Below are 18822 nucleotides of genomic sequence, written 5' to 3'. Positions count from 1 at the left end.
GTAGGAGTTGATGGGTGGGGCCTCCAGCTCTTCCTGTGGGATAGTGAACAAAATACCCAGGAAGTGTGCTTGAAGGCTAGTGTCCCTGCCTGCATGCTGTTTTCTGTATGGACCTGGAATAGATGACTACAGACCTCATCTTACCGCCTGAAACTGTGGCATCAACAGTTTACAAACAAGCCCTTGGCAGCCGCTTTCTGAACAGCGCTAAGCAGAGCGTAGTTACCTGAGGCCTCTGACTGCATGTACCTGCCTAACAACACTGCTGGCGGTTTTTCTCAGAGGACACCCTGCTAGGTGCAGGTGGGACCTTGGTCCAGTCCTGGTTGTATGGGTGTTTCCCCCACCTAGCCTTTCCCCCTGCTTGTTACTCCAGAGATAGTCTGGTGAGGAAGAGCAGAAACAAAATCCTTACTTTCTTCATTGAGCCTAGAACATTCTTGTTCTGCATCGGTCTTTCTTCTCACTGCCGTGTTAACCTTCCCCGTTAGCGTATTCAGTCAAAGAAGGGGAAGATCCACACGTGTAATTAAACCCTGTGGATCCCGTGCTTATCCGGGTACGAGCTGGCATCACGGACCTACCTGGAGAAGGGAATCCTCACTGCTGAGCAGCAGGCCCTCCGCCAAGTGGATGAGTCACCCCCAGCAGGGGCCCTTCTGGACGCTGCGCAGCACCTTTTGTGCGCATGCTCACTCCGGAAGCTAGTCCAGGCAGAGTCGGGGAGACCCCTTTCCATTGGGCAGGAGTCCATCCATGTAGCCCAAGAGTGGAAAAACCGTAGTGAAGAGATGATTCTTGCCTTGGCTTCTGTTGTTCTTTATGACAACAAATGATTTAACAGTGGTGTTTTCTCTTGGTCAAAGTGCGGGGACTATGGTGTCCTTTTGAGGAGACCTTTGTCTTCCTTCCTAATAACTCTCTTACTAACTCCACCCCTGTGTATGTTTCCCTGCATAAATCATCCCGCGTTTGTGCTGCGGGTTGATTTACTTCCCTGTTTCTAACAGCTGGAATCCGCACATTTCCTGGTTTCCTGTGGTTTGCCCTGTTTGTGTGGCTTATCTCCACAGCTGGAGAAATGAGAAGGCTACAGAATATATTCACGACCCGGGACAGTTTATTTCAGGTTCAGAGTCAGGTGGCGCGGGACAGTGTTTAAAGACTGAGTTATGAGGCATTTCCTTACTGTCTACCAGGGCCGTCAGGTCCCCCGTAAACTCACCCTTGGCCTAAACATATGCATACCCTTGGTTTGGCTTCCAGAAACTCTTTTTGCTCTTGGGGTAGAGAGCATTCATGGGAAGGCCTTACAGGGGCTTCCTGTGAGCCACAGAGCGGAGGTAACTAATAGCCCCTTTAGTCAGAAGGGAAGAGGACCAGCCAAGGACTGAGGTTGGAACCTTTACTTGGTCTGCAGGGCGGACCGTTTACTCAGGACCCCTGGCAGTCTCCTGTAGACGCCTTGTGCCCAACACACTGCACTTTACAGTTCTGTCTGTGTTGGGCTCGGGTGCCGTTTTTGCAGGGTGCTGTTTGTTGTTTCCTAAAACAACATTGGTGTTTTTTTTCCTAAAAAAGCATTGTTCCTTCTAGAAAGCTTTTCCTCCCTGCCTCTGTGTTTTGGGGGCATTCCCAGAGCTGTTGTTGATTCTGTGTGTAACATCGGTTGTTTGATTTTAGGCCTAGATAGCCCATACTTCCCCACGCCCAAATCTGCCTGGCTCCTCCTTCCCTGCCCTTGAGTCCCGGCACCAGAGAGAATAGGACCCAGGAACCAGAGAAAAAGGAAATAAAATGAGTCACTTGCATCACGTGTAAGAAGCTTTGATTTAAAAAACATTTGGGAAGGTTGTTGAAGCAGAGCCAGAGTTCATTATGAGGATATCCACACATTCGGGATCTCCAAAACCCACAGGGAGCCAAGTTCTGGGGGGACATGAGCCCCGACTTGCTGGAGTAGGGGCCCTGTCAGATAAACAAGAGCTGATTGTTTTTGGTTGTGAGGGCTTTGATCTTGGAGACTAGGTAACGGTTTCTTGGGGTTTCCTGAGCCCTGTCTTTAGCTCCTGACTGGTGATTGTGTTTCCTTTCCTTTTTACTGATCTTCTTTTTGGGTAGTACCCCTTCACCTGCGTTGACCTCCTCATGAAGTCACAGATAGCAGCAAACCCTATTGTACTTTACGATACATACATAGCTATGATCCAAATTTCAAATTACAAATTAGGCACAGAGAGATTAATGACAATAACTAATGATAAAATAGAACATTTAAGGCAGCATGCCATAAAGGTCATGTGAGTGTGGTCTCTCTCTCTCAGTCTCTCTGCTTCTCTCAAAATACCACGTGCATTGTAGTTAACCTTCCTGCTGACCACAAGTACACTTAGAGTTTGGAAAGTGAAACCTAGAAAGCAGAACTTGTATTGTGTTCATTCATTCATTCATCCAACCAACTATTTATTGAGTCCCTTCTTTTTTCCAAGTCTAGTTCTGAACACTGAAGACACAAGGTGAGCAGGGTGATTCCCTCACTGGAATTCTTTTCCTATCTACTTCTTGTCTTACCCCCCCACACACACACACACACATACTTTATTCTAGTCTCCGTTGTCACAGGATGCACTGTGAACTACCCTCTGGATCCTGGGGAGCAGCCCTCAGCTGACCAATGCTGTTGGGGCAGTGAGGCCCCTCAGCAGGGGGTGTCAGGTTCCACTATCTTTTACATTAACAATATTAGCATACTGTTACATGCCAGTGTGTGTAATTATTCCAGCATGAATTAGTCTTTTTTTTTTTTTTTTTTTTTTGGTTTTTCGAGACAGGGTTTCTCTGTGTAGCTTTGCGCCTTTCCTGGGACTCACTTGGTAGCCCAGGCTGGCCTCGAACTCACAGAGATCCGCCTGGCTCTGCCTCCCGAGTGCTGGGATTAAAGGCGTGCGCCACCACCGCCCGGCCGAATTAGTCATTTTTAACACCATCTAAGAAAAGAATTTTAAGGTAATTTTTCACATGCTAAAATTTCTAGAAACTTCCAATAAGAAGTAAGCTTTATGGACTGGTGAGTGGCTCAGTTGGTAAAGGGCCTGCCTGTCAACCATAGGACGGACCCAAGTTTGCCCTCTAGAACCCATGCTTAAGACAAAAATAAATGTGGCTGCATCAGTGGTGCTGCCTTTAATCTCAGCACTCAGGAGACAGGCAGGCAGTCTGTGTGAGGTCAAAGGCCAGCCTGGTCTCCAAGGCAAGTTCTAGGCCAACCAGGGCTACATGGTAAAGGGCCTATCTCAAAACAACAAACCCCAAGTGTGTGGCACAGGCTTGTAATCCCAGCTCCGGGGAGGCAGAGACTGGCAGGTCCCCGGTGGTCCTCACTCACCAGCGTTTCAATCTAAACTTCTGCAGGTAGTTTAGCTTTTTCTTTTCCTTTCTCTTTGTTTAAAAAAAAATGAGCTGACACTACAAGAACAAGAGCTGTGATTGGCCGCTGGTCTCCACACCCAGGAACACAGATGAGCACATGCATTCCTTACACACATCTGTGCACATAGACACACAAATATAAAGAAGGAATTTGACGAAACCCTACTTATTGAAATAAACTTCACTCAGTCCTTCATCTTGTTGGACACTAAGCAATTCTGTCCTCTTGACAGTTTGTGCCTAAACCAGTGGCCAGGCATCACGGAGGTGGCCCTTGTTTTTCAGTATTTTTTTTTTTTATTGCATCCAGAATTCTTTTGACTCTTCAGGAATTGTTTAAAACCAGCATCTGCATTCGAGCACAGGCATATGTATACAGTCACACCAACATTCTGATCCACAAAGCTCTATTAATCCCAGCGGAGGAGGTGGGCAGTTCTGAGATTTATTAAATGGCAGAGGATAAGATTTTTAATAGCTTTCAGGTTGGATTGGATGCATTTGGGGACACACATACCTCTGCCCCTTTTTTTCTTTTGCTTTTTTAATGTGAGACAAGAAAAAAGTACATTCTGGACATTGATGAAAAGTAGGTTAATATTTTTTAAATGAGATCATTTGGAGTGTTACCAAATGGCATATGTGCAGTGTAAATGCACCCTTTAGCTAATTTCTAGTGAAATTATTAAATGAGATGGAAACAAGGTGACGGGGGGGGGGGAGATCTTTGCATTAAGACCCGGATGCTCAGAGTTCAACAGGTGATGGATGTCTCGGTCACTCCGTGTCTCCCTCTGGGTTGGCAGAGCTCACTCCCTGAGCCCCCAGTAACTGAAGGATTTTAATTCTTGATTTTTATCGGGACAGAAGTGGAAACAAGTGCAGAATTTGCAAGGCTAGATGGATAGAATTATCCTGTGGTCACCAGAATCAAGTCACAACCTTGCACTGTAGCCGTGGGTGCTGTTTGGAGCCGGTCTGGAAACACTTTTGATACACAGTTGCATCACCTCAGACAGGGACCTGTGACAGTGATGGGTGGCTGGTGTGGTGATGCCATTGAAGACTACCACTATCCACAGGAGTAAAATCACCGTTCTTTGAGCTGACAGAGAATAGTGTGTTGCTTGTCTTGGGGGAGCCCTGCCTGGTACTAACTCTTTCTTACTTTTAAGGTTTGGACTAAACTTTTTATTATTATTTTGAGATTTATCTATTTTTATTTTATGCATATGGGTGTTTTGCCTGCATGTATGTCTGTGCAACATGTGTGTGACTGGAGCTCACAGAGTCCAGAAGAGACCATTGGATTCTCTGGAACTGGAGTTACAAATGCTTGGGAGCTGCTGTGTGGGTGCTGGGAATGAACCCAGGTCCTCTGGAAGAGTAGTCAGTGTTCTTACCCACTGAGCCATCTCTCCAGCCCCTGAACCAAACTTTCCTAGGGTATGGTTGTTTTTTGCAAATTTGGAGTAATTAAAAAAAAATACTTGTTGTCTTTGATAAGCTTAAAAAAAGTTAACTCCAAGCTTATCCTCCACACAACTCTTATTTAGTTGTGAATTAGTATATATAGCTAATTCCTTGGATGTGTGTTCCTGTATCCTACTGTCTCCAGGGATACTGATGTGGACAGGGCACAATAGTTAATTTAATTCATAATTTTTATGATTATATTTAGAAGTCAGTTCTGATACAAAACCATTAAAATGGTTTTAGGAATCAAAATGTACTTGTAGCGCGGGTGGGCTGAGAAGAGACCATAACCAGCCTTAACAACTATCATTTTAACAAAATTCTTAGGAAGAATGGTGTCGCAGTCTAGAAAAGAGGAATTTAGTTAATGAATGCTTCAATTTGACACAGATCTTTTAGTTACCTTTCTCAAAGACATCGTTGGTTTGCCTCATTGTTTTGATTGGTTACTCCTGAATTATTTTGAGTGGATCATGGGGTGAGTGTGTGTGTGTGTGTGTGTGTGTGTGTGTGTGTGTACACTAAAGGTCGTTTTATATATAAGAAGTTTCTCCTGTATTATAAGAACTGGGGAGAATCTTTTCTACCCCTGCTTTCCTTCATGAAAAAAAGTTTTCTCTCTCCCCCTCAGAAAAGGTTGCCGATATGTCCACCAGGCCAGTATGTCCACCAGGGGAAGGAGGGCTCTGGTCAGAGTAGCAGAGTCTCTCTGGGTTTGGCAGCAGCCATGGGCAAGCCCCTGTCTCCACGTCATTCTTCAGACTTTACATTCTCAGCTTTACCCTGCTGAGAGCCCTGTACCCTGGCCATTGTGTCCATCAACCAAGGGCAGAGCATAGAGGAAACAAAACAGCACATAATCCCCACAGTGAAGAAGGGTATGCCAGCCTAATCCTTCAAAGAATGAAGGTTGTCTCAACCCACACATGCTGCAGCTTTTTCCAAGGCAGAGACTCTGGTTCAGTGAAACAATAAAATGCAGCAGGAGTGAGCACCCAGGCCTCACAGGGTGAGGATCTCACAGCCCCCACCCCGACCCCCAGTTACAGGCTGAGAGAGTCAGGGCTACAGGCCTTGCCTGCTTCGCCCCTCTATTGCTTCTTTCCAAGAAGGAAAAAAAAAAAAAAAAACCCAGCCACTTAGATGTCAGATGTCTGTGAAGTTCCATTTAGGCCTCCATCCTTTGGCCTCTGCTCCAGTAGATCTGGCTTTAATGGTTCTCTGTGCAGCCAAAAAATTCAGCCTAACTCCTCATTCCATTTGGATTTTGGCATAGGCAGGAAAGCAAAGCCAGGGCAGTTCATCTGTATCAAATGCCAGCCTGTGCCAGGCCCGTGTGGAGATGTCACCTTGTAATTTCACTCCTGGTTCCTGGTCATTTGTTCCACCCACTTGGAGCTTTGGGTTGCATAATAATTCACCAAAACATTAAAGTTATGATCATCCCAATAGCAGGAGTCAAATTCCTATGTGGAAGGTCTTTTTATGCCCAGTCCAGACCCTCAGGTCTTTGAGGCTGGCAAGCTGGAGAGGAGAGATTTTATTTTGTTTTGTTTTTTTACCTAATGTGATTGAAGGTCTACCTCACTAGAAGGAGAATTGGTTTCAGTGTGGCACTGTTGGCAGCCCTTCCAGAGACATCCTCACCCCACCCACCCCCACCTCTGTGTGTGTGTGTGTGTGTGTGTGTGTGTGTGTGTGTGTGTGCGTGCGTGCGTGCGTGCGTGCGTGCGTGCGCGCGCCAGGTATCAACTTCAATTGTTGTTTCTCAGGCGCTACTCACCTTGTTTTCTGTGACAGGGTCTCTCATTGACCTGGGACTTTCCGAGTAGGCTGGCTGACTGCTATGGAGTCCCAGGGATTGTCTCCACCTCCCTAGCATTAGGACTGCAAGTGTATACCACTGCACTCGGGTCTGTTATGAGAGTTTGGGGGATCAAATTCAAGTTCCGGTGCTTGAAAAGCAAGTCCCTTACCAGCGGGGCCACCTCCATCTTGTTCTTTATCTAAAGCACCTGCTGCGGTGGTGTTCTGTGCAGCCTAGGGAAGAGACAGGCGGTTAATACTGCCGATTCCACACCCTTCCATCTGTCCTTCCATGTGGTGAGTATGCACTGCATATGCGTTTCTGCCAGACACTGGCATCAGGAAAGGAGATTAGCAGTACACCTCTACTGTGTACCTGACCTCAGGTAATGTTTGTGATAGACATAGACCAGACATGCCAGCTACACTGGCCCTGTGCTGATTAAAGAAGATTGGAGGTGTGGGAAGAGCCAAGCTCTCCTGAGACCTCAGTCCAGAGGGGAGCATGGCTGTGAGAGAATTTTCGGTGGTAGGTGATAGATACAAGGTCTGTATGTCTAGGACAGTGGAGAGAGAATGCCAGTCGGGAAGACATGGGGACTTCTGAAAAGGGGTTTGCAATCTGAGTTCATTTCCTTGTTCAGGTATGTAAGAAAGAACACATAAAAAGAACGGGGCAGGCCTGCTGTGGCACTGTGTGCTCCCGGGGCAGGAAGGTCTGTGGAGGAGGCTGGGAGGTAGCCTGTGGCTTTTTGTAGCATAGGACAGGAATTGTCATCTGTGTGCGTGGCCAAGGGCAGGATGCAGCCAGGTGATGACCACCTGGGAAGTGGGGTGCAGTTTGTCTGCTCCCCCCAAGGTCCTGAGTCTCTTCTGTTCTCCTGGCTTTTCTTCTTCTTCCTAACAGAAGGTAGTGACAATTCCAGCTCATCCCCTGTCGCTGCTTGTGATCCTTTGCAGATCTCATCTAGTCCCGTGCTCAGCTGACTTTCCATCTCTCCGTCAGGAATGTCTTCTTCCTGCCCGTAAGCCATCACCACCTCCACTTCCCAAAGTCTTCATCTTCCAGGTCAGGCAAAGCAGGACTGAAAACTTTCCTCCATGCTTCTCCCTAGCTCAACCCATTTTCTCTGTTTCCTTATTCCTGTTAATACTGCCATCCAAATCTTAAAGGCATAAACCTTACCTGCCCCTCATCCAGTCCCTGACCAAAGGCCATGCATAATTTCCTTCACACTCATCTCTTAATTCAAACTCTGACTCCCATCACTGACCAGTTACTTCCCATTCCGTCACTGGAGCATGTCAGTGAATCTCTTATCCAACCATCATTCATTTTTGAGACTGAGTCTTGTTATGTAGCCCAGGTTGGCCTGGAACTCAGTGTCCTCCTTCCTCAGCCTCCCCCTTGCTGGATCACTGCTGTGCACTGCCATGCCTGGCTGTCTCTTGGACTTGGATTCAGTTCAGGCATCATCATTTCTTTCTTGGTTCTTCACAATCAGTTCAAGAGCTGCCCTGTTTCCAGTTCCTCCATCCCTCTGCCAAGTGACCTTTGACCTTCCCACGCCTTGTGCAAAGAAAGCACAGCTGGCCCCTTGTGGACTTGCCCTTGTGTATAACCTGCTCATCCAGCTCGATTTTTCTGCATTTATTTCTCTGGAGAACATCTCGATGGTCTGTTAAACTGTATGTTAAACTATATGTGAAGTTTGACTTCACTACCAAGAGACTAGCCTGAAGAATCTTTGCTTTACAGATTGACTGTTAGACACTGAGCATTGTGTCAGAAAGGCTGAGCTGAAGAGGGGATACGGTTCATGCCCAGTGGGTCAGTTGCCCTTGAGGAAGATTGCCAAGCTTGGAGATGGATGGTGATGGTTTCCCATCTGTGTGACTAGAATACATGACACTCATGTGTACATTCTAAAATGACTAACTTGGAGGAGGGGTGGAGAGATGCACAGTCTTGGAAAGTGCCAGCGGACCTTAGCTATGTCCTGAGCACCCACGAAGAGCTGGATTTGCACTCACAGCATGGGAGTAGGCAGGACGGGCAGGTCCCTGGTGGGTAGCCAACTCTTCTAGTCTAATTGGTAAGCTCCAGGCCAATGAGCAACTCTGTCTCAAAAGGAGGCAGATGGCATTTCTGAGGATGATACCAGAGGTTGTCCTCTGACCTCCACACTCGCAAGCACACGTGTACACACACACACACACACACACACACACACACACACACACACACACACACACACACGAGCACAGGCATACACCCACTACACACAGTCAAGAATAAAGAAAAAAGATATGGCCAAGATGGTAATTTTTGAATTTCATATGTCTCACTTTAGTAAAAGGAAGGCTCGGCCATCTCAACAAGAGTAAAACTATGGAAGTGAGAGGTAGGTTAGGTGATGCAGGCCTACAACCCAGCTGCATGGGAGGCTCCAGTCCTGTAACCCAGCTGCATGGGAGACTCCAGGCCTGTAACCCAGCTGCATGGGAGGCTCCAGGCCTGTAACCCAGCTGCATGGGAGACTCCAGGCCTGTAACCCAGCTGCATGGGAGACTCCAGGCCTGTGATCCAGCTGCATGGGAGACTCCAGGCCTGTGATCCAGCTGCATGGGAGACTCCAGGTCTGTAACCCAGCTGCATGGGAGACTCCAGGCCTGTTATCCAGCTGTATGGGAGACTCCAGGTCTGTAACCCAGCTGCATGGGAGGCTCCAGGCCTGTAACCCAGCTGCATGGGAGACTCCAGGCCTGTAACCCAGCTGCATGGGAGACTCCAGGCCTGTGATCCAGCTGCATGGGAGGCTCCAGGCCTGTGATCCAGCTGCATGGGAGACTCCAGGTCTGTAACCCAGCTGCATGGGAGACTCCAGGCCTGTTATCCAGCTGTATGGGAGACTCCAGGTCTGTAACCCAGCTGCATGGGAGGCTCCAGGTCTGTAACCCAACTGCATGGGAGACTCCAGGCCTGTAACCCAGCTGCATGGGAGGCTCCAGTCCTGTGATCCAGCTGCATGGGAGACTGCAGTCCTGTAACCCAGGTGATAGAAGACCCCAGGCCTGTAACCCAGCCGTACCAGAGACTGGGGCAGGAGGCTCACAACTTCAAGGCTTTCCTGAACTACAGAACAAGTTCAAACTTAGCTTAATGAGACCCTTTCTTAAACATTTTCAAATGAATACATAGTGTTAACAATGGAATAAACAATATAAAAAAGGGCTGGGGATACAGCTCAGGGACAGAATGCTTGTGGAGCCTACACAGGCCCTGGGTTCAAGCTCAAGGAAGGAAGGGAACGAGAGTTAGTTGGCTGTTGAAGTCTATGTAACCTAGGCTGCCTTGAACTTAGGATCTTCTTGCCTCAGCCTCCCAAATGCTGTGCTTTGAGGCATGCACTACCTCACCGCTCATCCAGAGGGGATTTTCCTGGGGAACTGCACTGCCTCTGTCTTACCAGGTACATGCAGGAGGAGTTACGATGAAAGAGTGTGGCTTAAGGGACACTGCCTGTGGAGTGTGTCCTGCAGTTCCATAGCTGTCCCCGTGTGTGACATTTGTCCCTGACATCTGGAAGGGAAAAATGGGCTGCGTGGTGCTCTGGTGACTGAGCTCTGGCGGGGGTGTATTCACTGAACTTGGTCTCTTCAGTCCTAAATAGACATGACTGTTTCCCTTGGCCCACACCTTGACCAGTTCCCACTAGGGGCCTGAGTGGGTTTTGTCTTAAATGTTGCCCAGGGTAAATGGATGGGACCTCAGCACAAAGGAAGGTGGAAGGCCATCGGCAGGAGCAGGGCAGTGGAGGGACTGTGTGGCCCCAGGCTCTCGGGAGCTCACCCGTCAAGACAAATACAGGGAAGAAAGGTCTTGGCTAAGTCTCTAGGGATGAAAACCTGCTGATCCAAAGATGCAAAACCACTGTGCAGCAGGACAGCAGGGGACCGTTCCCGTGGCTTCGCACGTCCCTCCCCTGGCTCCTCCAGCCCTTCTCTAGGGTCTGAAGGAAGAACACTGTGAGAAAGGGAAATGTGGTTCCCATTTTCTCTCCCCAGAAGTGGACCACTGAAGACCCTCTCAGGGCAGAGACATGACTCACCTTCTGAGGAAGGCCTCTCTGCGGCCCAGTGCCTGGAATTAAGGCCTCTGGTTTCAGAATCTGGAGTGCTTTGCTGTTTAATGGGCTGTAGTTCTTGTATTACCTGAGAATGACCAAGGTATAGGCCTTGCCTGACTTTTCACCCAGCAAACAGAATGGAGCAGATTCAGAGAGAAGGTGGGAGACAAAAGTGAGAGCTGCTTTTGCTGCGCTCTACAAGTGCACTTAAGTCGGGGTACCAGGACTCCCGCTTCACCTCGGCACCCCTGAAGCCAGGCCATACGATACACCCAACACCCCAGACACAGTCCATCGCCACCTTTGGCCTGGGTTCCTGCATGTCTTTACAAACTGTAGTTTAATTTCACTTTTTGTATTAGAGGGACGTTTATCCTCTCCTCATAAGTTGTCTAGGTTTGGACTGCCCGCGGGCAAGCACGCGGCCAAGATTAAACCAATTACAGAGGGTTGGGATAACTGGCCCATGGGAGAACACGGTGGGCTGGCTAGTAGGCCCCTGTCCCCTTTGAACCTTCGCTCACCAAGCTGGGTTTGCGAGGGATGTGTCCAGTTCACCTTTCCCGTGCTGTTAGGCATCAAAGGACGTGACACTCCACACTTGCAGTCACAAATGGACACCCTCATCTTTTTGTGGGTATTTGTCTTCCATTAAAAAATAGGTATGGGGGGCTGGAGAGATGGCTCAGAGGTTAAGAGCACTGACTGCTCTTCCAGAGGTCCTGAGTTCAATTCCCAGCACCCACATGGTGGCTCACAACCATCCGTAATGAGATCTGGTGCCCTCTTCTGGCCTGCAGTCATACATGCTATATACATAAAAAATAAACAAATCTTTAAAAAAAAAGGTATGGACCACTTTATCCATACTTATCAAGGGAAAATTATAGATATAAAGAAGTATTCCTGTGGATAATCACACACAACTTGCTTCTCATGCATCATAATCTATTAAGATTGTCTTTCGTGTGTGTGTGTGTGTGTGTGTGTGTGTGTGTGTGTGTGTGTGTGTGTGTGTGTGCGTGCGCGTAGGTGCATGTGTGTGAAGGCTAAAAGTCATCCTCAGGTGTTGTTCCTCAGGATCTGTCTGCCTTGATTTTGAGCCAGGGCCTCTGGTTGGCTTGAGGCTCATCGGTAGGCCAGCCCCGGGGATCCACCTGTCTCAACCTCCCTAGTACTAAGGTTACTCTGGGCACCAACAGCCATGCCTGGGGTTTTTTACATGGGTGTTAGGATAGCACTTTACTGACAAGGTTGGCCCCACCTCCCTTGAGAAGTATAGATCCCTTGGGACAGAAATTAGTGCTTGTCCTATTAATTAGTAAGAGATTCTAAAACCTTTGTTATTGTGTGTGTAGGTCCTAGAAGTGAACACTTACCCCTGGTGGGAGTGGACACTCAGAGCCAGTAGGAATGATTAATTCAACCATTGTTCTGTGAGAATGCCCTCTGGCAACCAGGAGCTGAGCCAGGGACAGAGTGGTATTTGGAGCAGACACCTGTGTTCCCAGGTCAGCCTGACTGGGCTTGTGATTAACATGGGGAGGGTCCCCGCTGGGGCATAATAGGAGCTTTTTCTTTTCTTGCTCTAGATGAAGGTTTTTATTTATTTATGTGTGTATTTATCTTATTTATCTGTTTTGATTTTTTTGAGAGTTTCTCTGTGTAGCCCTGGATGTCCTGAAACTAGCTCTGAAGACCAGAATGGCCTTGAACTCAAAGATCTTCCTGCCTCTGCCTCCTGAGTACTGGGATTAAAAGTATGCATCACCATGCCCAGCTGAAGTTTTAATTTTTTGTTGTTGTTTTTGAGTGAAAAATAGAATGTGGTAGAAATTTCAAAAGAGTGACTTTCTACCAGGGGAATTGTTTGTCTCTCCCCAAGGAAAGTGGGCAATGTTGAGAGAGAGAGAGAGAGAGAGAGAGAGAGACTGCCTGTGTGTCTCTCTGTCTGTCTGTCTCTCTGTGTGTGCATGTGTGGAAAACAGAAGTTGACCTGAAGTCTGACACTCTCCCGTTGATGTATGTATGTATGTACTTATTTATTTATGATATTTTGGTTTTTTATAGTCATAAGGTATATTTCCTTCCTTCCATTTAATTATTTAGCTGTTCTTCTCTCATCCCAACGGCAGTCCCCCCATCCCAGTCTTCCCAGGCCCCTCCCCCACCTCTTCTCTCCCCCAGATGCACTCCTTCTGTTTCCCTTTAGAAAAGAGCAGACCTCCAGGTATATTAACTGAACATGGCATAACAAGTTACACTAAGACCAGGCACAAACCCTCATATCAAGGCTGGACAAGGCAACCCAGTAGGAGGAAAAGGGGCCAAAGAGTCAGGGACAGCCTCCACCCCCACTCTTAGGAGTCCCACAAGAACACCAAGCTACACAACTGTAACATGTATGCAGAGGACCTAGCTCAGACCTATGCAGGCTCCCTGGTTGTCACGTCAGTCTCTGTGAGCCCTGTGATCCCTGCTTAGTTGATTCTGTGGGCCTTGTGCTTGTGGTGTCCTTGATCCGCCTTGGCTCCTACAGTCCTTCCTCCCGACTCTTCTGCCCGGTTCCCGGAGCTCTGCCCAGTGTCTGGCTGTGGGTGTCTGCATCTGCTCCCATCAGTTGTTGGAGAAGTCTCTCTGATGACGATTGGGCTAGACATCAGTCTATGAGTATAGCAGAATATCCTTAGGATATCCTCATTAGTTGTTTGTTTGCCAGTTGTGTTTGGTTCTAGGTCTCTGGGCTGTCCAGCCCCTGGTCCTGGCACTCCAGGCAGTGTCAGGGGTGGGCTCCTTCTCATATTTTGGCATTTTTGAGACAAGGTCTCATTATGTAGCTCTGACTGTCCTGAGACTCATTATGTAGACCAGGCTGGCCTTGAACTCACAGAGATCTGCCTGGCTCTGCCTCCCGAGTGTGCCTTCATGCCTGGTTCCTTCTTAGTTTTTGAGACAGGGTCTACCACTGTTAATTTGGATCACATCAGTTCAGCTGTGTCTGCCCCTCCCTGTGTTGGTCACAGACCTGTGGCACCAGGCCTGACTTTTACATGGTGCTGAGGTTCTGAACTCCTGTCCTCGGGCCTGCCACAGAAGGTACTTTGCCAACTGAGCCATCCTCTCAGCTCCAGAAGTCGTTTTTGGTTGTTAAAGGCAGAGTGCAGTCTGCTGGTACCTAAGCGTCTCACAGATCACAGCAGAACCTGTCCTAGCCCAGAGCATCCTGCCACCAAGGCTGAGAAAAGGAATGGGGGTGGGCTGGAGAGGTGGCTCAGCAGGTCGGAGGAGCACTGGCTGCTCTTGAAGAGGACCCATGGGCCACGTGGCAGCTCATAAGCCCTGCAGTGCTAATTTCAGGGGGCTCTGACACTCTCTCTGGTCTCCATCGTTGCCAGGCATATGCATAGCACACACACTTACATGTAGGCAAAATACCCACGCACATTAAAAACAAAAAAAAATCAAAGAAACTCTCAGCAAGGTTGTATGGGAAAAAAAGGACTGTGCAGTACTGATTGTGTGATTTTGGACTTGCGCACTGAGCTGTCAGTTTGGACTGCTCTCTGCACATCTGGGATCCATCAAGGATATTAAGAATGTTAAAGGTTTTGATTGGAGGTCAGTGTGCTGTGCACTTTGAGAAGGTTGTTATAAAGACGGAAAAGCATTTCCATGCAGATCATACTGGAAACCACCCCAGTCAGCCTGAAAAACGAGTTGTTCCATTCCAGTCAGGGTGCAGACAGTCACGTGGCTTTTAATCCGGGGTCAAAGATGGGGACCTGAGGGTGGAGAGGGAGACAGAAAGAGAACCTCTGTGGTGTTGAGATTTTTCTCTTTAAGTCAACGCATCTCCTGGCGTTTGTCTTGGCAGTCCTCTGTGTGTACCCTCAGGCTCCGGAGTGACTTTCCAGTGTGAAGGTCAGCCGTCATTGTGTACCTGTGACCCCGGGTCCTCTGTTTAGTTCCCACATATTGAATACTTCAGGGGAACGTGAAGAAGGAATTGTGAGCTGGGATTGCTCATGTGGGCAGATGATCCAGCTGGAGGTTAGAATGTCTGTGGGGTCATCAAATCCCCAGGGTGGGGAGCCAGCACCCCAGGAAGCAGCTGATGGATTATGAGCAAAGGGGGTGATCTGTAACTGAAAAAGCTTTCAGCTCTTCTCGCCCCTCCCCTTCCTCTTCCCTCATTTACCTATTACCTCCTGTTCCTCTCTCTCCCTCCTCCGGTCTTTTCCTCCACTTCCTCCTTTTCAGGCCTGACCGAATCAGTGAACTCGGTTTTTATGAGCTGCTTAGATGTACAGAGGGGAAGGGGGACAATCTAGATGAAATATCCTGTTGCCCCAAAGTTCAGCTGTTGACAAAAGAATGAGCAGTTTTTCACGAGAATCGTGTGTAATATGTTAGGAAGAGAAACAAAAAATTAGCACTCTTGTGGTAAGCTGATATTGGGTAGCAGCAGATTAATTTTAATCATTTAATTTGAAGCGCTCCTCTATTCTTTGTTTGTTTGTTTGTTTGTTTGTTTGTAACTGCTAGTCAGTGCTCTCCACGGGTACTTGCTTGACGTTCATTCCTGCCCCGTTTGAGAGGAGAGCTGTAGCTAAAGTTTTCCTGCCTGGCCCACAGTCAGGACAAATCTCTATCTCCTGTCAGTCCCACAGCCCCTCAGACCTGACCAAGTAAACACAGAGACTTATATTGGTTACAAACTGTATGGCCGTGGCAGGCTTCTTGCTAACTGTTCTTATAGCTTAAATTAATCCATTTCCATTAATCTATACCTTGCCACATGGCTCGTGGCTTACCGGCATCTTCACATGCTGTTTCTCATCGTGGCGGCTGGCAGTGTCTCCCTCACTCAGCCTTCCACTTCCCAGCTTTATTCTCCTCCTTGTCCCGCCTACACTTCCTGCCTAGCCAATGGCCAATCAGTGTTTTATTTATTGACTAATTAGCAACACATTTGCCATATAGAACATCCCACAGCAGAGAGCACTCTCTCTTGGCCAGCCAGTTTACAGCGCTGGCTCCTGCCACAGTGCTGGGCTGACTCTGGAGTTGGTGCTTGCTGAAGACTGTCAGTCGTCTGCTCCGGGGATTTTCCACCTCTGCTCTGCAGCTTTGTGACACCGAGACGCTCGGTAGCTTGTTGTTGTCGTCATTGTTGGAACTGGCTCGTGTGTTTCATGCCCACCAAAGCTGTAGTGAGAGGACCTTGCCTTGCCTCGTCTGGCCTCTGGCAGTGCCATTCTGAGTCTTTCTTGACTGTCTTTGTCCTCTCCTGTCTCTAAGAAGGACCCTCCCTGGTCACTGCCTCTAGGGTCCTCCCAGGTCATCCACAAAAACTTCATCTTGAGAGCCTTAGTCACATCTGTGAAATGCTTTTCCTCAAGCAGGACCATGTCCACAGGTTCTCATATTAGGATGCAGACATACCTTGTGGAGGGTTATTGCTCAACTCTGCCCCATTGTCTGTCTGTCTTTTAGCTAAGTGTCCCAGTAATCTTTGTCTTCCAGGGTGCTGTGTACTCAGTAGTTACTAATAAATGTTTACTGGATTGAAAATGTGACTTTGTTTTTAAATGGCCCAAATTCATGCCTGGATGAACTATCCTACCTTGGTCCAGACATGTCCTGTGCTTAGCTCAAAGGAGTGCTTGACCATAGACACTCAGGCTCGCAAAGCAAATGCATGCTTCACATTAGTGTTGGGCCTTCTAGAAACCTTGAGAAAGAGCAGCTGTGAGCCGGGCTATCCTGGTCGGGGAGATTACTATTTTCCTAGGTGTTCATCTGGGCTTCAGTTAACTTGAGAAATGGTCTCAAGCGTCAGTAGCACCCACCAATGTAGAAATGCCTCCATAGAATCGACCCCATTTGACTTTCGTTAACTCAGATGCCTTCTTAGAGAGAAAACAACTGATGTGGACTTTAAAGACAGGGAAGAAGTTGTAATATTAATAAGCTTGCTCTTCTCTGATTCGCTGAAGGTGACAGAGCTATAAACCCAGGACAGTCGCTGGCTGCATCCTCTGGAATCAGCTCGGGACAGAGGAAGGCACACACACAGGGTCGGTCAGAGATCCCCTCACCAAGAAGCTGAGGGTCTAGGCAGCCAGGCTGTGAACTCTGTGACCTTTGACAGGCCACTTAATTTCTCAGGCTATGTTTGCTGCCTTTTCTAGAAGCCAAGTGGGTGGATCCAGTGGCTTCACACTGTGTGCTGGTGTCCCGTGGCACTCCCCTTCTAGACTCTGCTCTAACACAGGCCTCATGGTTTTCTTTGAGATTAGCAACTGGGTTGGCTGGGGATGCACCTCAGGGCGGAGCATGTGTGCCCCCTGCATGCACTGGGCCCTGGGTCCCCGACCCAGCACAGACTGGGTTTGCTTCAGAGTGAAGAAAGGCTCTGGTCTCTCACCCACCTCCTTGCAGCGGAGAGTTCCAAGGACGCGCATGCGGTGAAGGTGAAAGAGGAGCCCATGGAGGTGGACATCCAGGACTCCCCGGGCTCCGTGTCACCCGGCCGGAACGTTGGCTACAGCACTTTAATGGGGCGAGAGAAGACTGAACCCTTACAGAAGCTGCCAGAAGGTCGAGTTCCCCCGGAGAGAAATCTCTTCAGCCAGGACATCTCGGTGAAGATGGCTTCTGAGCTGCTTTTTCAGCTCTCAGGTAGGGGAACTGCGGGAAATGCTGCTGACTGAGAAGCGCTGCTTGTAAAGCCCTTCTTGGGAAGGGAGCAGTGACCCACGAGGCGGGGTGTTTTGGAAAGATCTGTGTTGTGTATACTGCATTAATGGTTAATGAGGTGTTGCCAAATCGGATTCTTACCTCACTTAAAAAAATTGTTGTTGGGATTTTGTTTAGGTGGAGGTCAGATGACAGCTTTGGGGAGTTGGTTCTCTCCTCCCACCACATGGATTCCAGAGACAGAACTCAGATCATCATGCTTGGTTTCAAGCCCCATTACCTGCTGAGCCCTCTCACCTGCCCCACACTGGCTTTAACATAGCTGGGAATTAGAGCTCTGTGCAGTTCTGATGACCCCTTTGACCAGGCTCAGGCAGGTACCTCTGGGAAAGCTTAGCGTTGATCTTATTAACAGTCTTTTCTTTCCAGTGTGCGAAAGATAAACTTCCATGTCCTCCAAGAGAGCCTGCATTGCTGGGGAAAATCGTGTTGCCTGAATGAGTGAAATATTATTATTATATCTTGCCAAAAAAAAATTTAAAAAGACGGAAGGCCGTCTCCAGCTGTGGTCTAAGAGGGTGTTTTTGTAAACTAACCTTTCTTCCTTCAAATGCTTGGAATCCAGATGTGCAGGTATTCAGCCCTGCGAAGGGTCTGGGTACCGAGTTGTGCCTTCTGTCTGCTCTTCCAGCTTCTGTCATTTGTCCCCAGCACATTTAGTATGCTGCTACTCCCTGAACGTGAAGACTGGCTTTGTGTACTTACAAGATGGTATTCTGGCAGACACCACACAATCCCTCATCTGGGTCTTCGTGAAGTTTTCCACCTGTCGTTTCTCAGTGAAGTTTGACAGAGCAGACCCCCTCACGTTCCTGTCACAGAAGACACTTGTCCTACCCTTAGAAACAGACAGGAAAAAAGCTCAAGTCTGTGCCACCCTCATAGGTCAGTTTCTCCTTGGCCTGGTGATGCCTCCACAGCTGTGCGGCTCTCAGATGACACTGAGATTCTCCACAGTGGTGGAGATCACTAACTCAGTAAGCTTTAGAGAGTCTTGACTTCTGGCGTCCCTTTTCCAAAGGCCGAGGCACATTTCAAAGCAAGGTTACATAGACAGCGATTGAAGAGTCTGCATCAGCTGAGGCTTTGAGAGGTCTCACCCAGGCACAGTCACAGCCTAGATGACCCCAGACAAGTCATCCTGCCCAGGTTGCACGCTGGCTAGCAACCATGGATGCTGGCAGGTGATCCAGATTCTCCCTTGGTGTCACTGTTGAAA

The 18822-nt window shown here is 48.3% G+C and overlaps 1 protein-coding gene across 13 annotated transcripts in view; it reads left to right on the top strand.

Annotated features, from left to right (window-relative positions):
* The window catches only part of Znf827 (zinc finger protein 827), a 179695-nt gene that overhangs the window by 75254 nt on the left and 85619 nt on the right, over window positions 1-18822 (top strand). For 9 of the 13 annotated variants that reach the window (XM_052728181.1, XM_052728180.1, XM_052728178.1 and 6 more), the window contains exons 6-7: window positions 9066-9116; window positions 17286-17525. In XM_052728181.1, the coding sequence (XP_052584141.1) occupies window positions 9066-9116; window positions 17286-17525 (291 nt within the window). The remainder of the gene's footprint in view (window positions 1-9065; window positions 9117-17285; window positions 17526-18822) is intronic. The other 4 variants (XM_052728184.1, XM_052728182.1, XM_052728183.1 and 1 more) reach the window with 1 other exon arrangement.

The sequence above is a fragment of the Peromyscus californicus genome, unplaced genomic scaffold, assembly GCF_007827085.1.
Source record: "Peromyscus californicus insignis strain IS unplaced genomic scaffold, ASM782708v3 Scaffold_8__1_contigs__length_139910024, whole genome shotgun sequence".
In the NCBI taxonomy this organism is placed as follows: Eukaryota; Metazoa; Chordata; class Mammalia; order Rodentia; family Cricetidae; genus Peromyscus; species Peromyscus californicus.
Note: the sequence above shows the minus strand (reverse complement) of the source record. Positions and strands in the feature narration are given on the sequence as shown.